This window comes from Notamacropus eugenii, chromosome 3, assembly GCF_028372415.1.
Source record: "Notamacropus eugenii isolate mMacEug1 chromosome 3, mMacEug1.pri_v2, whole genome shotgun sequence".
NCBI lineage: Eukaryota > Metazoa > Chordata > Mammalia > Diprotodontia > Macropodidae > Notamacropus > Notamacropus eugenii.
This window is the reverse complement of record NC_092874.1, coordinates 217668667-217686160: the sequence shown is the minus strand read 5'-3', so window position 1 is coordinate 217686160 and position 17494 is coordinate 217668667. Positions and strand designations below refer to the sequence as shown.

Genomic DNA, 17494 nt, shown 5'->3' with positions numbered 1-17494 from the left:
AAATCCGTCAATGTTAGTCATCACACAATGTGGCTATTAATGTGTACCATGTTCTCCTGATTCTACTCACTTCACTCAGCATCATATAAGTGCAGGTTTTCTTGAGGTCTTCCTGCTCATCATTTCTTAAAGTACAATAGTATTCCATTACATTCATATACCCCAATTTATTCAGCTATTCCTCAATTGCTAGGCACCCCTTCAAATTCTAGTTCTTGGATACCACAAAAAACTGCTATAAATATTTTTGTACATGTGGGTCCTTTTCCCATTTTTATGATCTGTTTGGGATATAGATGTAAAAGTGGTATTGTTGAGTCAAAGTGTATGCACATTTTTGTAGTCCTTTGGGCATAATTCCAGATTGTTCTCCAGAATGGTTGAATCAGGTCAAAACTCCACGAAAAGTGCATGAGTGTTCCAATTTTCCCACATCTTCTCAAAAGCTTATCATTTTCCTGTTTTTGTCTTGTTAGCCAATCTGATAGGTGTGAATGTGGTACTTTAGAGTTGCTTTGTTTTGCATTTCTCTTATCAGTAATGATTGAGCCTTTTTTTCATTTGACTATAAATAAATTAATTTTTTCATCTGAAAATTGCTTTTGGCTATTCATCAGTTTGGGGGTGACTTTTATTCTTATAAAATTTGACCCAGTTCTCTAAGTATTTTAGAAATGAGGAGTTTATCAGTGACACTTTCTATAAAAATGGTTTTCCCAGCTTTCTGCTTCCCTTCTAATCTTGGTTGCATTGGCTTTGTGCAAATCTTTTCAATTTAATCTAATCATAATTATCAATTTTGCATTCCCTAATGTTATATATCTCTTGTTTGGTCAAAAATTCTTCCCTTCTCCATAAATCTTGACAGGAAAACTGGTCTCTTAGTTTGCTTATAATATCAGTCTTTATATCTAAATTATTTACCCTTTTTGACTTTATCTTGGCATAGCTAAAAGATGTTGGTCTATGCCTAGTTTCTGCCATACTATGTTCCAGTTTTCCTAGCAGTTTTTGGAGTCTTTGGGTTTCTTACACAGTAGATTATTTTAGTCATGGACTATTGTGTCTTGTGTACTTAAACTGTTCCACTGATCTATCACTCTATTTCTTAGCCAGTTTTGATGATTGGTGTTTTATAGCACAATATAAGATCTGCTATGGTAGGGTCACCTTCCCTTGCATTTCTTGTCATTATTTCCCTTGATATTCTGGACCTTTTATTCTTTCAGGTGAATTTTTTTTCTAGCTCTAAAATATTTTTTGGTAGTTTGATTGTTATGGCACTGAATAAGTTCATTTAGGGTGAATTATCATTTTTTAAATTTTACTTTATTCTTGTTTTCAATATTCATTTTCACAAGATTTTGAGTTGCAAATTTTCTCTCCTTCTCTCTCCTCCCCCCATCCCAAGACACCGTGCATTCTGAATACTGCTTCCTCCAATCTGCCCTCCTTTCTATCACACCCCTCCCTTCCCTCATCCCCATTTTCTCTCTTTTCTTGTAAGGCAAGATAGATTTCTATACACCATTACCTGTATTTCTTATTTCCAAGCTGTATGCAAAAACAATTCTCAGCAATTGATCCTAAAACTTTGAGTTCCAACTTCTCTCCCTTCCTCCCTCCCCATTCATCCCCACTGTGAAGGCAAGCAATTCAGTATATGATGTACATGTGTAATTATGCAAAAGACTTCTGTAATAGTCATGATGTGAAAGATTAACTGTATTTCCCACTATCCTATCCTGTCCCCCATTTATTCTATTCTCTCTTTAGACCTTGTCTGTTCCCAAAAGTGTTTGCTTCTAATTGCTCCCTCCTCCCATTTGCCCTCCCTTCTGTCATCCCCCTACACCCCACTTATCCCCTCGATCATGCTTTCCTGTAGTGTAAGATAGGTTTTCATACCAGACTGAGTGTGCATACTATTCTGTCCTCAAATCAAATGTGATGAGAGTAAGCTTCACTTTTTCCCTCTATTTCCCCTCTTTCCCCCTCCATTGAAAAAGGTTTTTCTTGCCTGTTTAATGAGAGATAATTTGTCCCATTCCATTTCTCCCTTTCTCCTCCCAATATATTTCTCTCTCATCCCTTAATTTTATTTTATTTTAGATCTCATCCCTTCCTATTCAACTCACCCCATGTACTATTTCTATATGTTTGTGTGTGTGTGTGTGTGTGTGTGTGTGTATGTGTATAATCCCTCTAACTACTCAAATACTGAGAAAATTTTCAAGAGCTACAAATATTATCTTTCCACGTAGGAATGGAAACAGTTGAACTTTAGTAAATCCCTTGTGATTTCTCTTTCCTGTTTACCTTTTCATGCTTCTTTTGATTCTTATGTTTGAAAGTCAAATTTTCTATTCAGCTCTAGTTTTTTCATCAAGAATGCTTGGAAGTCCTGTACTTCATTGAATGACCATTTTTTCCCCTGAAGAATTATACTCAGTTTTGCTGGGTAGATGATTCTTGGTTTAATCCTAACTCGTTTGACTTCTGGAATATCATATTCCAAGCCCTTCAATCCCCTAATGTAAGAAGCTGCCAGATCCTGTGTTATCCTGATTCTGTTTCCACAATACTCAAGTTATTTCTTTTCTGGCTGCTTGCAATATTTTCTGTTTGATTTGGGAACTCTGTAATTTAGCTACAATATTCCTAGGAGTTTTTGTTTTCGGATCTCTTTCTGGAGGTAATCAGTGGATTCTTTCAATATTTATTTTACCCTCTGGTTCTAGAATATCAGGGCAGTTTTCCTTGATAATTTAATGAAAGATGATGTCTAGCCTCTTTTTTTGAACATGGTTTTCAGGTAGTCCCATAATTTTTAAATTGTCTCTACTGAATCTATTTTCCAGGTCAGTTGTTTTTCCAATGCGATCTTTCACATTATTTTCTATTTTTTCATTCTTTTGGTTTTGTTTTGTAAGTTCTTGGTTTCTCATAAACTCATTAGCTTCTATCTGCTCCATTCTAATTTTTAAGGAAGGACTTTGTTCAGTGAGCTTTTGAACCTCATTTTCCATTTGGCTAATTCTGCTTTTTAAAGCATTCTTCTCTTCATTGATTTTTTGGGCCTCTTTTGCTATTTGTTAGTCTATTTTTAAAGGTATTATTTTCTTCAGCATCTTTTTGGGTCTCCTTTAGCAAGCTGTTGACTCGCTTTTCAGGATTTTCTTGTATCACTCCGATTTCTCTTCCCAATTTTTCCTCCACCTCTCTTACTTGATTTTCAAAATCTTTTTTGAACTCTTCCATGACCTGAGACCATTGCAAATTTATTTTGGAGGTTTTGGATGAAGAAGCCTTGACTTTGATGTCTTCCTCATCCAACAGGATGGAGGAAAATACCTGTTCACCAAGAAAGTAACCTTAGTCTTATTTTCTTTTCCTTTTTTGGGCATTTTCCTAGCCAGTTACTTGACTTTTGAGTTCTTTGTAAGTGGAGGGTAAACTTTAGGGGCCTGTAAGTTCTCAGTTCCTCCAAGATGCCACAATCAAGGAAGAAGAGTTTACTCCTTTCCTGTCCTGTGCTCTGGTCTGGGAGCAACCACAGGCTTTTCTGCCCAGGATATGAAAGCAGGGTTTCCTCTCCACAACTGTCTCCCACTCCACCATGCCAGTACCCCCTCTTCACCCCAGGACTGCCACTCTGGGCTGAGATCCAGATCAGTGACTCACTTTCCCCAAGGTCTTTAGGCCAAGAGCTCCAAAAATGGACACTGTGCTGCAGTGATTTCTGCTTCTCTGGTCCTGATTCTGGGCCTGGACCCTGCTCCCTTCTCACCTAGGTGAAGCAGTTTTCTCACTGACCTTTGAAGCTCTCTTTGACGTTTGTGAGTTGAGAGATCTGGGAACCACAGCTGCTGCCCGGGATTCCACACCCTGCTCTGGTCCTGTCCATGCCACACCATGGTCAAGGCTGGGCTTCATTCTGTGGACTGCACTTTGCTCCGAACCCAGTGCAATAAACCTTTCCTGTTGGCCTTCCAGGCTGTCTTGACCTGGAAATCTCTTTCATTCTGTCGTTTTGTGGCTTCTGCTGCTCTAGAATTTGTTTAGAGTCATTTAGTTACAGGTATTTTATGGGGAGCAGGTCTGTCCTTTTACTCTGCTATCTTGGCTCTGCCCTGTGAATTGTCATTTTTATTAAATTATCTCAGCCTTCTATGAACAATAGATATTTTTCCAGTTATTTAGATCTAATTTTGTGTGAAAAGTGTTTTGTAATTGTGTTCAAATAGTTCCTGAGTTTGTCTTGGCAAGTAGACTTGCAAATATTTTATAATGTCTATAGTAGCTTTAAATGGAATTTCTCTTTCTATCTCTTGCTGTTGGGATTTTTTAGTAATATGTAGAAATGCCTACAATTTGTGTGGGTTTATTATATATCCTTTAACTTTGCTGAATTTCTTTATTTCAAGTAGTTTTTTACTGAATTCTCTAAAATTCTCTAAGTATACCTTCATATCATCTGCAAAGAATGATAGCTTTGTTTCTTCTTTGCTTATTCTAATTCCTTCTATTCTTTTTATTCTCTTATTGCTAATGCTAACATTTCTAGTACAGTATTGCACAACAGTGTTGATAATGGACATCCTAATCTCACCCCTCCCCATTTTATTGGAAATGCTTCTAGCTCACTCCCATTACATATAATGCTTGCTGATGGTTTTAGATAATTGCTACCTATCATGTTAAGGAAGACTCCATTTATTCCTGTACTCTCTAGTGTTTTTCATAGGAATAGGTGTTGTGTTATGTCAAGAACTTTTTCTGCCTCTATTGAGATAATCATATGATTTCTGTTAGTTTTGTTGTTGATATGGTCAATTATGCTGATAGTTTTCCTAATATTGAACCACCCCAGCATTCCTGGTATTAATCCCACCTGGTCATAGTATATTATAAGTTGCTGTAATCTCTTTGCCAGTATTTTATTTAAAGTTTTTGCATCCATGTTGATTAGGAAAATTGGTGTATAATTTTCTTTCTCTGTTTTGGTTCTTCCTGGTTTAGATATCAGCACCATATTTATATCATAAAAAGAATTTGATATGACTCCCTTTTTACCTGTTTTCCCAAATAATTTCTATAGTATTGCAGTTAATAATTTAAATAAATAATAAATTAATAATTCAAAGAATTTATGATGGATTTTATATTATTAATCCTCATTAACTACATTTTAATACTGTTATTCATTCTGAACTTTCAAGTATGTTTTTGTTAAGAGCATTTGTTACATGTATCAGAAAATAATCCTTTTAAATATGTTTGAAGTTATGCCTTGTTTTTTGTAATTCTTAAATGTTATTTTTATTAGTGTCTGGAGTCCACATCCCTCCACCTATGTCTCCTGAGAGTCTTCTAGAGCAGTCTTTATCTTCAGCTTGTCTTATCTCTTCTAAGCCCATCATTTCATCACAGGATAGTGCACTGGTTGCTCCACAAACCACCAACAATATTATAAGTCGAGCCGCATGTAAAGATCAGGTAAGGATCTTGATTTTTAATAGAAATCTATGTTATTACCTAAACATTGTGTGTGTGTGTGTGTGTGTGTGTGTGTGTGTGTGTGTGTGTGTGTGTGTGTGTGTATGTGTATGTATTCCATTATCAAATTAGAGATAATCTAGCTTTCCCAGCCAGCTGTTTGTTGGTTTAGCTGGATAGTAGTTAGTTTGTTTTTCAAAGAAAACGACTGTTTTTGTATTGGCAACAAGGTGGTAATGTGGATAGAGCACCAGGTCTGGAGTTAGGAAGACCTGAGTTCATATCTAGTCTAAGACACTAGCAGTGTGATTCTAGCCAAGTTGCTTAATCATGTTTGCCTCAATTTCCTTGTCTGTAAAATGAATGAGCATCTGGGTAGTGCAGTGGACAGACTACTTGCACTGAAGTTATGAGGAGAAGAGGGCCCAGGGCAGAAATAACTGCCTTAACCCTCTTGGGCCTCAGTGTGTCCTTTATAAAATAAGAAGCAATATCTTCACTACTAAGAATAGTGTTGTAAGGATAATATGAAATCATGAGGGCAAAATATGCTTTTTGATTCTTGTCATTTCACCACTTTGAATTTGAAGCTGCCTAAAGAGTTAGGTAGCAAATCACTCTACTGTCTTTGCAAAGAAAACCCTCACACAGAGTCGCATATAACTGAACCAACTGAACAACAAAAGCAACAGATTTTTTGTGGCAGTTATCCTATTTCAAAATCACATTCATTAAAGTTGAACCAATCACAAAACTATAGTAAGCTAAAAGTATTACTTAAGTATTAGAGCATCATTATTTTATAGGAAAAGATGATCTTTTGACAGTGGACCCAATCTGAAGATTAGAGGTAGATGGCATTTCATTTAATGAGCCTGGCCTCAGATTTAGGAAGACAGGGTTCAAGTTTTGTCTCTCAGCACGTACCCTGGAGAAATCATTTAACTTATCAGTTTTCCAAGGTACTTTCTAAGATTGTAGATTTATGAGTGAGCTGTAAAAATGCAGATATTAGTATAGAAAGTTTCCTAACGGATAGTTCTTTCTCCAGTTAAAAAAAATCATGCAATTTTTGTTGAGTTTATTAATTTTCATGTGTATTTAAGAATGATGTTTAAAATTTAGCTTCTTAACAGATGAGAATTTCAAGTATTAAAAAAGAACTCAACAGTTCTTAATGTTCAGCTTCATAGAAATTGAGTCAAAATGTAAATTTATCTTTTTCCAAGATTGTTATAGGATGTACTTAATGCTTAGTGTTGTGAACATTGAATAGGAAACTAAAGGAATCCAAATGAAAAAGCACATGAGACTAATATGAATTTTCAGAGTCTTATAGAAGGTCTGAGAGCATCTCTTTTCTGTCTCTAGAAGCTGGGAATCACTTTGAAACACATACATAGTGAACTTTCAGAGTCTGATTCATTTAGCTCCAAAGAAGTACATAGAGATATTTTTGGAAACTCCTAAGAACTCCAGTTGTTTTTGGATCAAAATGTGGCCAATTAAATAATAAAATGTATTTTGCCGTGCCTTGAAAAGAATTTTTTTTTTTGGTTTGGTTTGGTTTTTTTGATGTATTGTAAACCAAATAAGAAATACTTTGGAGGAAATTTTGTCCCATTCTAAAAGACAAGTTTATTGTACTATTTTTAGGGTTGTATCAATTTACTTAAAGGGTTCCAAATGTGGTTTCTAGTGCTTTGAGTTGTTTTTATTTATTGGTACATTGTAAGCTGTTCTCCTTTGGTTTTTTTTCCCATGTGAATTAGGTTCAGCAATCAACAAATACTATTGATCCTTCAGTTTTTCCATTGGATTTAACTGATGAAAAAACTAATGAAACAATTTCACTTGTGGATGATTCTGCAGAGGATCACAAAGCTATTGAGTTAAACATGGAACTTCAACAAAAAGTTACAAGCTTGGAGGTTAAACTTAAGGCTTCTGAAGAAGAAAAACAGAGAATTAAAAAGGTATGATGGAATTTCCTTGTAGAAGTTTTTGAAACTTAATCAAAAGAGCCTTACCATGATTAAAAACTTATCAGAGAAAACTAATATTGTAATTCCATGAACATGTTTTTACGCACTGAAATGAATCTAGTACCAGGGAAAGACTTTAATAAGTATTTTGCAGTGTGAGAAGAGCTCATTTAGAATCTGTACATATTAAGTTTTACTAAGTTGTGCTTGAACTCTTAGCTTTGGAATTCATTATGTGATATATGTAACTATATATAATTTTATATATGTATATATGTAAATATACGTATAAATATATATGTATATGTGCATGCATTTATATATTATTATATTGTTTATATTAGTATGTAGTTATGTATTGTTATATACACATTCATATATACACACATAAACTAGAGATATACATATAGATCTGTATGTGTGTATATATATCTGTATGTATATATGTGTACATATATACATATGCAATATATATTGGTGGTGTGTAGAAATGTTTAAGAAAAATAGGTGTGAACCTTGCTGCTCAAGTCCTTTTCAGGGCTGCTTTCTAATTTTGGTGACCACCTGATTCATCCAACTCTTATGTGTGGCTCCAAGAAGCTGTAGCATAAACAGTGGCCACGCTCCAGCAAAATGTTTTGGCAGACAGGCTAAACCAGGTTGAGGGTAAGCAAGAGATCTCAAAGCCATTGGTGAGTTAGGAGGGTGTCTTTCCAAAGCATGTAAAGACTTCCCCCAGTGGAATGAGTGGTTGAGAACATTTTGTTCCAACCTCCCTGAAGGTTACAGAAGCAGATGCAGTGAGATGCTTAAAGCCTGGTTAGAACTTGAAGACACCAAAGTTAACCAATCTATACCCCAAGCCACCATAAGTCATCTTTACTTTTGTCTTGATGCTGGACTCTCTGGATGACTCTGGAAGGGAGCTTGATGACTTCAAAACTCTACCTCAAATCTAATTTATGCACCAGTAAAAAAATTTCACCTATGCCAATTAACCATTTTTACCTATGTCAAAATCCTGAGATGACTGGCAAGTGATGAAGTGGCAGGTGCAGATACACTGGGAGCTTTACACAGGTAGTGTAGGCCTTGGGGTCATATTTTCACTGGACTGAAGCAGCAGTGGCTTTTCTCAGCCCCTTGAGTGTCTGAGCAGCCTTTTTAAAGGACTGAACTGTGTAGGTCTTAGCATGAGGAAGGGGCTAGAAAAGATGCCCTAAAAATTGTCTTCTTCACCCTATAATAGGTAGGGATCCTGCCTTGTGGTAAAAACACACAAAAAAATGTATAAAAACTTTTATGAAGATGATTCCACTCATCATTGGCAAGTGGAATATGTGTACACTTTTAGACAACATGAAATCCAATAGGACTATAAGATGAACAGCTCTTGTTATGAGAGAAATTAATTACATCCAAATAGTAGCCCTGAGTGTAAAAAGGCTGGCAAATTAAGGCCAGCTTATGAAAATCAGAGCTGGATACACATTTTTCTAGACTGGTGGCAGTGACAGGAAAAAATGTGAAGCTGTGTCGGTTTTGCAATCAAAAACAAATATAGTCAAAAAGTTTGCATGCCACCCAAAGTGAGTGAATGGCAGGCTTATGACAATGCAATTACCCCTTGCAGGAAAATGACATGCCTCCATCATCAGTGCCTATGCTGCCACCATGATGAACCCTGATGAGGTCAAAAAAAATTTTATGAAGACCAAGAGACCCTTATAATCAACATTCCAAAAGAAAATAATCTTGTAATTCTGACTGACTGATTCCAGAGTAGACATAGACTGTCGGACATGGCAGGGAAATCTTATGAGGAATGGAGTTGGAAACAGTAACAGCAGTGGTCACTTACTACTGAAGACTTATGTACCTCATGACCTTATCACCAGCACTTTCTTCTATTTACTTGAATTCAATAAAACTTTGTGGATGCACCCTTACAGTAAACATTTGTATTCAGTAGATATTGTCATTGGAAGGAGAATAGATGTAGATGATGTATGGCACAGAGTGCTAGGTTGATCCTAGACTTATCCTCTCCAAGCTAAACATTCCATTCAACAAAAGCAATGTCCTCAAGGCAAGATGACTGCGAGAAGACTTAATGTCACCAGACTATAGTGCTTTTTTAAACTGGAGCAATAATAGTTTGATGAAAATGGTGGGGAAATTCAGAAGCTACTAAACAAAAAATGAGAACTCCACAGAGTTCTAAACTCCACAGTTTACCAGCAGGATAGTTCATCTGTCTCTAAAAGGTAGAGTGCTATCAAAAGTAAAGTGCAAGCAAAGCTTAGAGAGAAGTAGGATTCTTGGATCAGTGAACAGGCAGATAAAAGTTTATTTTACGCTGATACTAACTAACAGTCCAAAATGCTTTTATGATATCCTGAAGGCTATTTATGGACCAGAGACCTATGGTGCATCTGAATTCATCACTATTGATGGAGCCACATAGATTAGTGATAAGGACATGATCCTGGAGAGATAGGCTGAATACTAACATAGTGTTCTGAGCAGACTATCATCAACCATTACTGAAGCCATTGAGCATATATACCTCAGGTTGAAGTCAGTCTCTCTCTAACTTAAAACTGAAGAAGAGGTTTTGAATGCCATTAGACTCCTCTCCTGTGGCAAAGTTCCTGGCACATATTCCATTCTAGCAGAGATTTATAAGTCGTGGGGTCCACTGCTTATGCAAAATCTGACTGAAATCTTCTGAGTTATGTGGAAAGAGGAGGTTAATCCCCAGGAATTCAAAGATTATCCATCTCTGTAAATGAAAGGAAGGTGTTTGCTCCCTGTAATGTAGATAAAGATCTTCTCCCACCCATTAACAGGCCTCAAGTGAAGCCCTTCAAGGGAAGATTGATTAGGGTAGGCATGGTTTGTAGGAAGGCCCATACCTTTTGTTAATTAATGAGGCACTGGATCAGAAGGGTCTTGATGCCATCAACCTCTGAGAAGTGAATATATGCTCTGAGGTGAAGTTTTACTTTGGGGGCTTACTCTTTGGAAGAAAGTTCCTGGGCCAGATGAGACTGTGGGTAGCCATTAAAGAGCCTTCCCTGCACTCCAGCTTTGAAAACCCAGATGTTGATGCTTCTTTCTCTGGTAACTGTGCATGTATGTAATGGTCAGACAGTTGGATCTGTTTGTTGATCTGTGATGTATGTATTGCTTATGGTCAGACAGTTAAAAGCCCTGTCTGTTGGTTTTTATTTCTCTTCTTGTATTTTCTCTGTTGCTGAATGTAATTAAAGAAGACTATTGAGTTGCTTTCCTTTTAGAAAAGCAGATCTAAGAACCTGTGTAGCAGGCCCTACTGTGTATGCTGGGGTACTTGCTATTACACTGCCTGACAAGGTAGGGGTAGACTCCCAAATATTTTATAGTGTCTACCCTAGCTTTAAATGGAATTTCTCTTTCTATCTCTTGCTGTTGAGCTTTGTTAGTAATATATAGAAATGCACGAGATTTGAGTGAGTTTATTTTGTAGCCTGCAACTCTTCCAAAGTTGTTTATTATTTCAAGAAGTTTTTTACTTGAATCTCTGAGATTCTCTAAGTATATCATCATGTCATCTGCAAGGAGAGATAACTTAGTTTCTTCTTTGCCTATTCTAATTCCTTCCATTTTTTTTCTTCTCTTATTGCTACAGCTAACATTTCTAGTACTATTGAATAATAGTAGTGTTAATGGACATCCTTATTTCACCCCTGATCTTATTGGGATTGCTTATCTCCATTGCATATAATGCTTGCTGAAGGTTTTAGGTAGAGACTGCTTATTATTTTATGGAAAGCTCCATTTATTCCTATGCTCTCCAGTGTTTTCTAAAGGAATGGGTGTTGTATTTTGTCAAAAGCTTTTTCTGCATCTGTTGAGATAATCATGTGGTTTGTTAGTTTGTTGTTGACATGGTCAATAATGCTAATAGTTTTCCTAATGTTGAACCAATCCTGCATTCCTGGTATAAATTCTACCTGATCATAATGTATTATTCTCTTGATAAGCTGCTGTATTCTTTTTGCTAAAATCTTATTTAAAATTTTTGCACCTATATTCATTAGACAAATTGGTCTATAATTTTCATTCTCTGTTTTTTCTCTTCCTAGTTTAGGTATCAAAACCATATTTATATCATAAAAAGAATTGGAGATGATGCCTTCCCCAATTTTCCCAAATAGTCTACATAGTATTGTAATTAACTATTCTTTAAATGTTTGATAGAATTCACTTGTAAATCCATCTGACCCTGGAGATTTTTTCCTAGGGAGTTCATTGATGGCTTGTTCAATTTCTTTTTCTGAGATGGGGTTATTTAAGTGTTTAACTTCCTCTTCTCTTAATCTGGGCCATTTATATTTTTTTAAAATACTCATCCATCTCATTTAGATTGTCGAATTTGTGGGCATGCAGTTGGGCACAATAATTTCTAATTATTGTTTTAAGTTCCTCCTCATTGCGGGTGAGTTCGCCCTTTTCAATTTTTGATATTGGTAATTTGGTTTTCTTTCTTTTTTTAATCAAATTGACCAAATGTTTATCAATTTTATTCGTTTTTTCATAAAACCAACTCAGTTTTGTTTATTAGTTCAATAGTTTTCTTAATTTCAATTTTATTAATCTCTCCTTTGGTTTCAGTATTTCTAATTTGGTGTTCACTTGGGGATTTTCAATTTGTTCTTTTTTGAGGCTTTTCAGGTGCATGCCCAATTCATTGATCTCCTCTTTCTATATTTTATTTGTGTAGGCATTCAAAGATATAAAACTTACCTTAACAAATGCTTTTGCAGAGGTTGTCTCATTATTGTTATTCTCTTGGATGAAGTTATTGATTATTTCTATGATTTGTTGTTTAACTCACTCCTTTAGGATTAGATTATTTAGTTTCCAATTAATTTTTAGTCTATCATTCCATGGACTTTTATTACATAAAATTTTTATTGCATCATGATCTGAGAAGGATGAATTCACTATCTCTGCATTTCTGCATTGGATTGTGAGGTTTTTATGCCCTGGTACGTGGACAATTTTTGTATGTATGCCAGGTGCTGCTGAGAAAAAGGTATATTCCTTCTATCTCCATTCAATTTTCTCCAGAGATTTATCTTAACTATTTTATCCAGAGTTTTATTCACCTCTTTAACTTCTTTCTTGTTTATTTTGAGGTTAGACTTATCAAGTTCAGAGAAGGGGAGGTTGAGGTCTCCCTAGTATAGTTTAGCTATCTATTTTTTCTTGTAACTCCCTTGACTTCTCCTATAAGAATTTGGATGCCATACCACTTGAAGCATATACATTTAGTAATGATATTGCTTCATTGTCTATGGTGCCTTTTAGCATGATATAGTTTCCTTATCTCTTTTGATTAGATCTATTTCTAGTTTTGCTTTATCTGAGATTACAATTGCTACCCCTGCTTTTCTTACATCAGCTGAAGCACAGTATGTTCTGCTGCAACCTTTTATCTTTACCCTGTGTTTATCCCCCCCAATTCAAATATGTTTCTTGTAAACATCATATTGTTGGATTATGGTTTTTAATTCATTCTGCTATCTGTCTCCCTTTTATGGGAGAGTTCATCCCATTCACATTCACAGTTATGATTACTATCTGTGTTGTTCCATCCATCCTCTTTCTCACCATTTATGCTTTTAGTTATCCCTTCTCCCTTCCCCTCCACAAAAGAGTTTTAATTCCCCTCTCTCAGTCTTCTCTTCCTTCTTTCAACCCCCTTGCCTTTTACTCTCCTTTTCCTTTATTACTTCTTCACTCCCTTTTAGCCTCCCCTCCCTTCTTTCCCCCTTCCCCTCCTACTGCCTATAGAGCTCTTAAGATTTATATACTTGTTTGTTGTTCCCTCCTTGAACCAAATCAGAAGAGAGTACCTCTCAAACAATGCTCACCTCCCTCCCCTTTCCCTCCGCTGCAATATAATTTTATCCCTCTTCCTGTCATGTAATTTAACATTTTCTGCCTCTCCCTTTTCACATTTCCTTTTACAATCCCTTCACACCCTTAAATCACATTTTTATCATCACATCACGGTTAACAAGTATCATCTTCCCTTATAGGGATATAAACAATTTGTCCATATTGAGTAACAAGATTTTCTTTTCCTCGGTTTACCTTTATTTTTTAAATTAATTTTATTTATTTTCAGTATTCCACAATCTCTACCATATAACTTAGATTTCTTTTTCCCTCCCTCCCCCTACTTCTCCCTCTGTCCCCAAGACAGCATACAATTTTACCTAGATTCTACACATACATTCCTATTAAATACATTTTCACCACAGTTGTGCTGCATAGAAGAATTGAAATGAATTGGAGAAATCATATAACAAACCAAAACGTAATACAGAAAAAAAATGATCGGTTGCATTCTGCAATTGAATTCTATAATTCTTTCTCTGGATTTGGAAGGCATTTTGCCTTAAAAGATCATTGCAATTTTTTTTTTAAGACATTGCATTGCAATGAAGTTCCAAGTCTACCAGAAAAAAACTTGCCCATACTATGGTTGTTGCAGTGCACAGAGTTATCCTGGTTCTGCTCCTTTTACACAGCATCAGATCATGTAAGTCTTTCCAGACCTCTCTGAAGTCTTCCTGTTCATCATTTCTTCTAGTGCAATACTATTCCATTTCATTCATATAACATAACTTAATCAACCATTCCCCAATTGATGGGTATCCTCTTGATTTCCAGTTCTTGGCCACCACAAAGAGTGCTGCTATAAATATTTTTGTACATGTGAGACTCTTTCCCATTTTTATGATCTCTTGAGAATACAGTCCTAGAAGTAGTATTGCTGGGTCAAAGGGTATACATATTTTTGTAGGTATTTGGGCATAGTTCCAAACTGCCCTTCAGAATGGTTGGATCAGCTCACAGCTCCAGCAGAAATGAATTAGTGTTCTGACTGTCCCGCTCCAACATTTATCATCCTCATGTTCTGTCATGTTTGCCAATCTGACAGGTGTGATGTGGTCCGTCAGAGTTGTTTTGATTTGCGTCCAGTAATGATTTAGAGCATTTTTTTCATGACTGTAGTTTTCTTTAATTTCTTCCTCTGAAAACTGCCTGTTCATATCCTTTGACCATGTATCAATTGGGGAATCACTTATATTTTTGTGCATTTGACTCAGTTCTCTATATGTTCTAAACATGAGGCCTTTATCACAGACAGTAGCTGCAAAAAGTTTTTCCCCAGTTTTCTGTATCCCTCTGAATCTTGGTTGCATTGGGTTTGATTGTGCAAAAACTTTTCAGTTTAATGTAATCAGAATTATCCATCTTGCACTTCATAATGCTTTCTATCTCTTCTTTCATCAAAAATTCTTCCCTTCTCCATAAATCTGATGCACTATTCCTTGCTCCACCAATTTGTCCATAGTATCAATCTTTATACCTAGATTGTGTACCCATTTGGACTTTATTCTTGTGTACAGTGTCAGGCATTGGTCTATGCCTAGTTTCTGCCATGCTGCTATCCAGTTTTTCCAGCAATTTTTGTTGAACATTGAGTTCTTATCCCAGAAGCTGGGGTCCTTGGATTTACCAAACAGTATATTGCTGTGTCTTGAGTACCTAGCATATTCTACTTTTCTACCCTTGTGTTTCTCAGCCAATACCAAGTGGTTTTGGTAATTGCTGCTTTATAATACAATTTGAGATCTGGTAGTACTAGGCCACTTTCCCTAGCATTTCTTTTCATTAGTCCCCTTGACATTCTGGACCTCTTGTTTTTCCAGATGAATTTTGATATTATTTTTTCTAGCTCTAGAAAATAATTGTCTGATACTTTGATTGGTATGGCACTGAAAAAGTAAATTAATTTAGCTAAAATTGCCATTTTTATTATATTGGCTTGGCCTACCTGTGAACAACTGATGTTTTTCCATTTACTTAGATCTGACTGTATTTGTGTGAAAAGTGTCTTGTAATTGTGTTCATATAGTCCCTGGGTTTGTTTTGGCAGGTAAACTCCCAAATATTTTATAGTGTCTACCCTAGCTTTAAATAGGATTTCTCTTTCTATCTTTTGCTGTTTGGCTTTGTTCCCAATATATAGAAATGCAGAAGATTTGTGTGGGTTTATTTTGTGACCTGCAACTTTGCCACATTGTTTATTATTTCAAGTGTTTTTTTTCCTTTGATCTCTGGGATTCTAAAAGTATATCATCATATCATCTGCAAAGAGTGATAACTTAATTTCTTCTTTGCCCATTCTAATTCCTTCAGTTTCTCTATCTTCTCTAATACCACAGCTAACATTTTTAGTACCATGTTGAATAATAGTGGTGATAATGGACATCCTTGTTTCACCCCTGATCTTATTGGAAATGCATCTAGCTTATCTCCATTGCATATAATGCTTGCTGAAGGTTTTAGGTAGATACTGTTTATTATTTTGTGGAAAGTTCCCTTTATTGCTATTATCTCCAGTGTTTTTAACAGGAATGGAAGTTGTATTTTGTCAAAAGCTTTTTCTGCATCTATTGAGATAATCGTGTAGTTTCTGTTAGTTTTGTTGTTGACATGATCAGTGATGTTAATAGTTTTCCTAATTTTGAACCAGCCTTGCATTCCTGATATAAATCCTACCTGATCATAGTGTATTATTCTCTTGATAAGTTGCTGTATTCTTTTTGCTAAAATCTTATTTAAAATTTTTGCATCTATATTCATTAGAGAAATTGGTCTTTAATTTTCTTTCTGTGTTTTGTCTCTTTCTGGTTTAGGTATCAAAACCATATTTGTATCATAAAAAGAATTCAGGAGTATTCCTTATTCCTCAGTTTTCACAAATAGTCTATATAATATTGGAATTAACTATTCTTTAAATGTTTGATAGAATTCACTTGTAAATCTTTCTTTTTCTGAGATGGAGTTGTTTAAGTATTCAACTTCCTGTTCTGTTAATCTGGGCAATATATATTTTTTAAAATAATCATCCATCTCATTTAGATTGTCGAATTTATGGGCATGAAGTTGGGCAAAGTAATTTCTAATTATCCTTTTAATTTCCTCCTCATTGGAAGTGAGTTCACCCTATTCATTTTTGATGTTGGTAATTTGGTTTTCTTCTTTTTTTAATCAAATTGATCAAAGTTTATCAATTTTATTATTTTTTTCATATAACCAACTACTTGTTTTATTTACTAGCTCAATAGTTTTCTCAATTTCAGTTTTATTTATCTCTCCTTTGGTTTTCATGGTTTCTAATTTTGTACTTTCTTGGGGATTTTCAGTTTGTTCTTTTTCTAGCTTTTTTATCTGCATGCTCAAGTCATTGGTCTCCTCTTTCTTTGTTTTATTCATGTGGGTATTCAAAGGTATAGACTTTTCCCTAAGAACTGATTTTGCAGTATCCTATAAGATTTGCTAGGTTGTCTCATTATTGTCATTCTCTTGAATGAAGTTGTTGATTGTTTCTGTGATTTGTTGTTTAACCGACTCCTTCTTTAGGATTATATTACTTAGTTTCCAATTTGATTTATCTTTCCATTGCCTTTTTTTACATATAATTTTTATTGCATTATGATCTGAAAAGGATGCATTGACTTTCTCTGCCTTTCTTCTCTGGATTGTAAGGTTTTTATGTCCTAGAACATGGTCAATTTTTTGCCCAAGAACATGGTCCACCATGTGCTGCTGAGAAAAACATATGTTCCTTTCTATCCCCATTCAGTTTTCTCCAGAAATCTATCATATCTACTTTATCCAGAGTTTTCTTCACCTCCTTAACTTCTTTCTTGTTTATTTTAAGGTTAGATTTATCAAGTTCAGAAACGGGAAGTTTGAGGTGCCCCACTAGTTTATCTTTGCTGTCTTCTTCTTCCTGTAACTCCCCCACCCTCTCCTCTAAGAATTTGGATGCTATACCACTTGGAGCATACATGTTTAGTAATGATATTGCTTCATTGTCTGTGGTGGCTTTTAGCAGGATATAGTTTCCTTCCTTATCTCTTTTTATTAGATCTATT

At 35.4% G+C, this 17494-nt stretch overlaps 1 protein-coding gene across 15 annotated transcripts in view; it reads left to right on the top strand.

The window, feature by feature from the left end:
• The window catches only part of CCDC91 (coiled-coil domain containing 91), a 580237-nt gene that overhangs the window by 208768 nt on the left and 353975 nt on the right, over positions 1-17494 (top strand). For all 15 annotated transcript variants that reach the window (XM_072654437.1, XM_072654444.1, XM_072654435.1 and 12 more), the window contains 2 exons: positions 5330-5499; positions 7272-7475. In XM_072654437.1, the coding sequence (XP_072510538.1) occupies positions 5330-5499; positions 7272-7475 (374 nt within the window). The remainder of the gene's footprint in view (positions 1-5329; positions 5500-7271; positions 7476-17494) is intronic.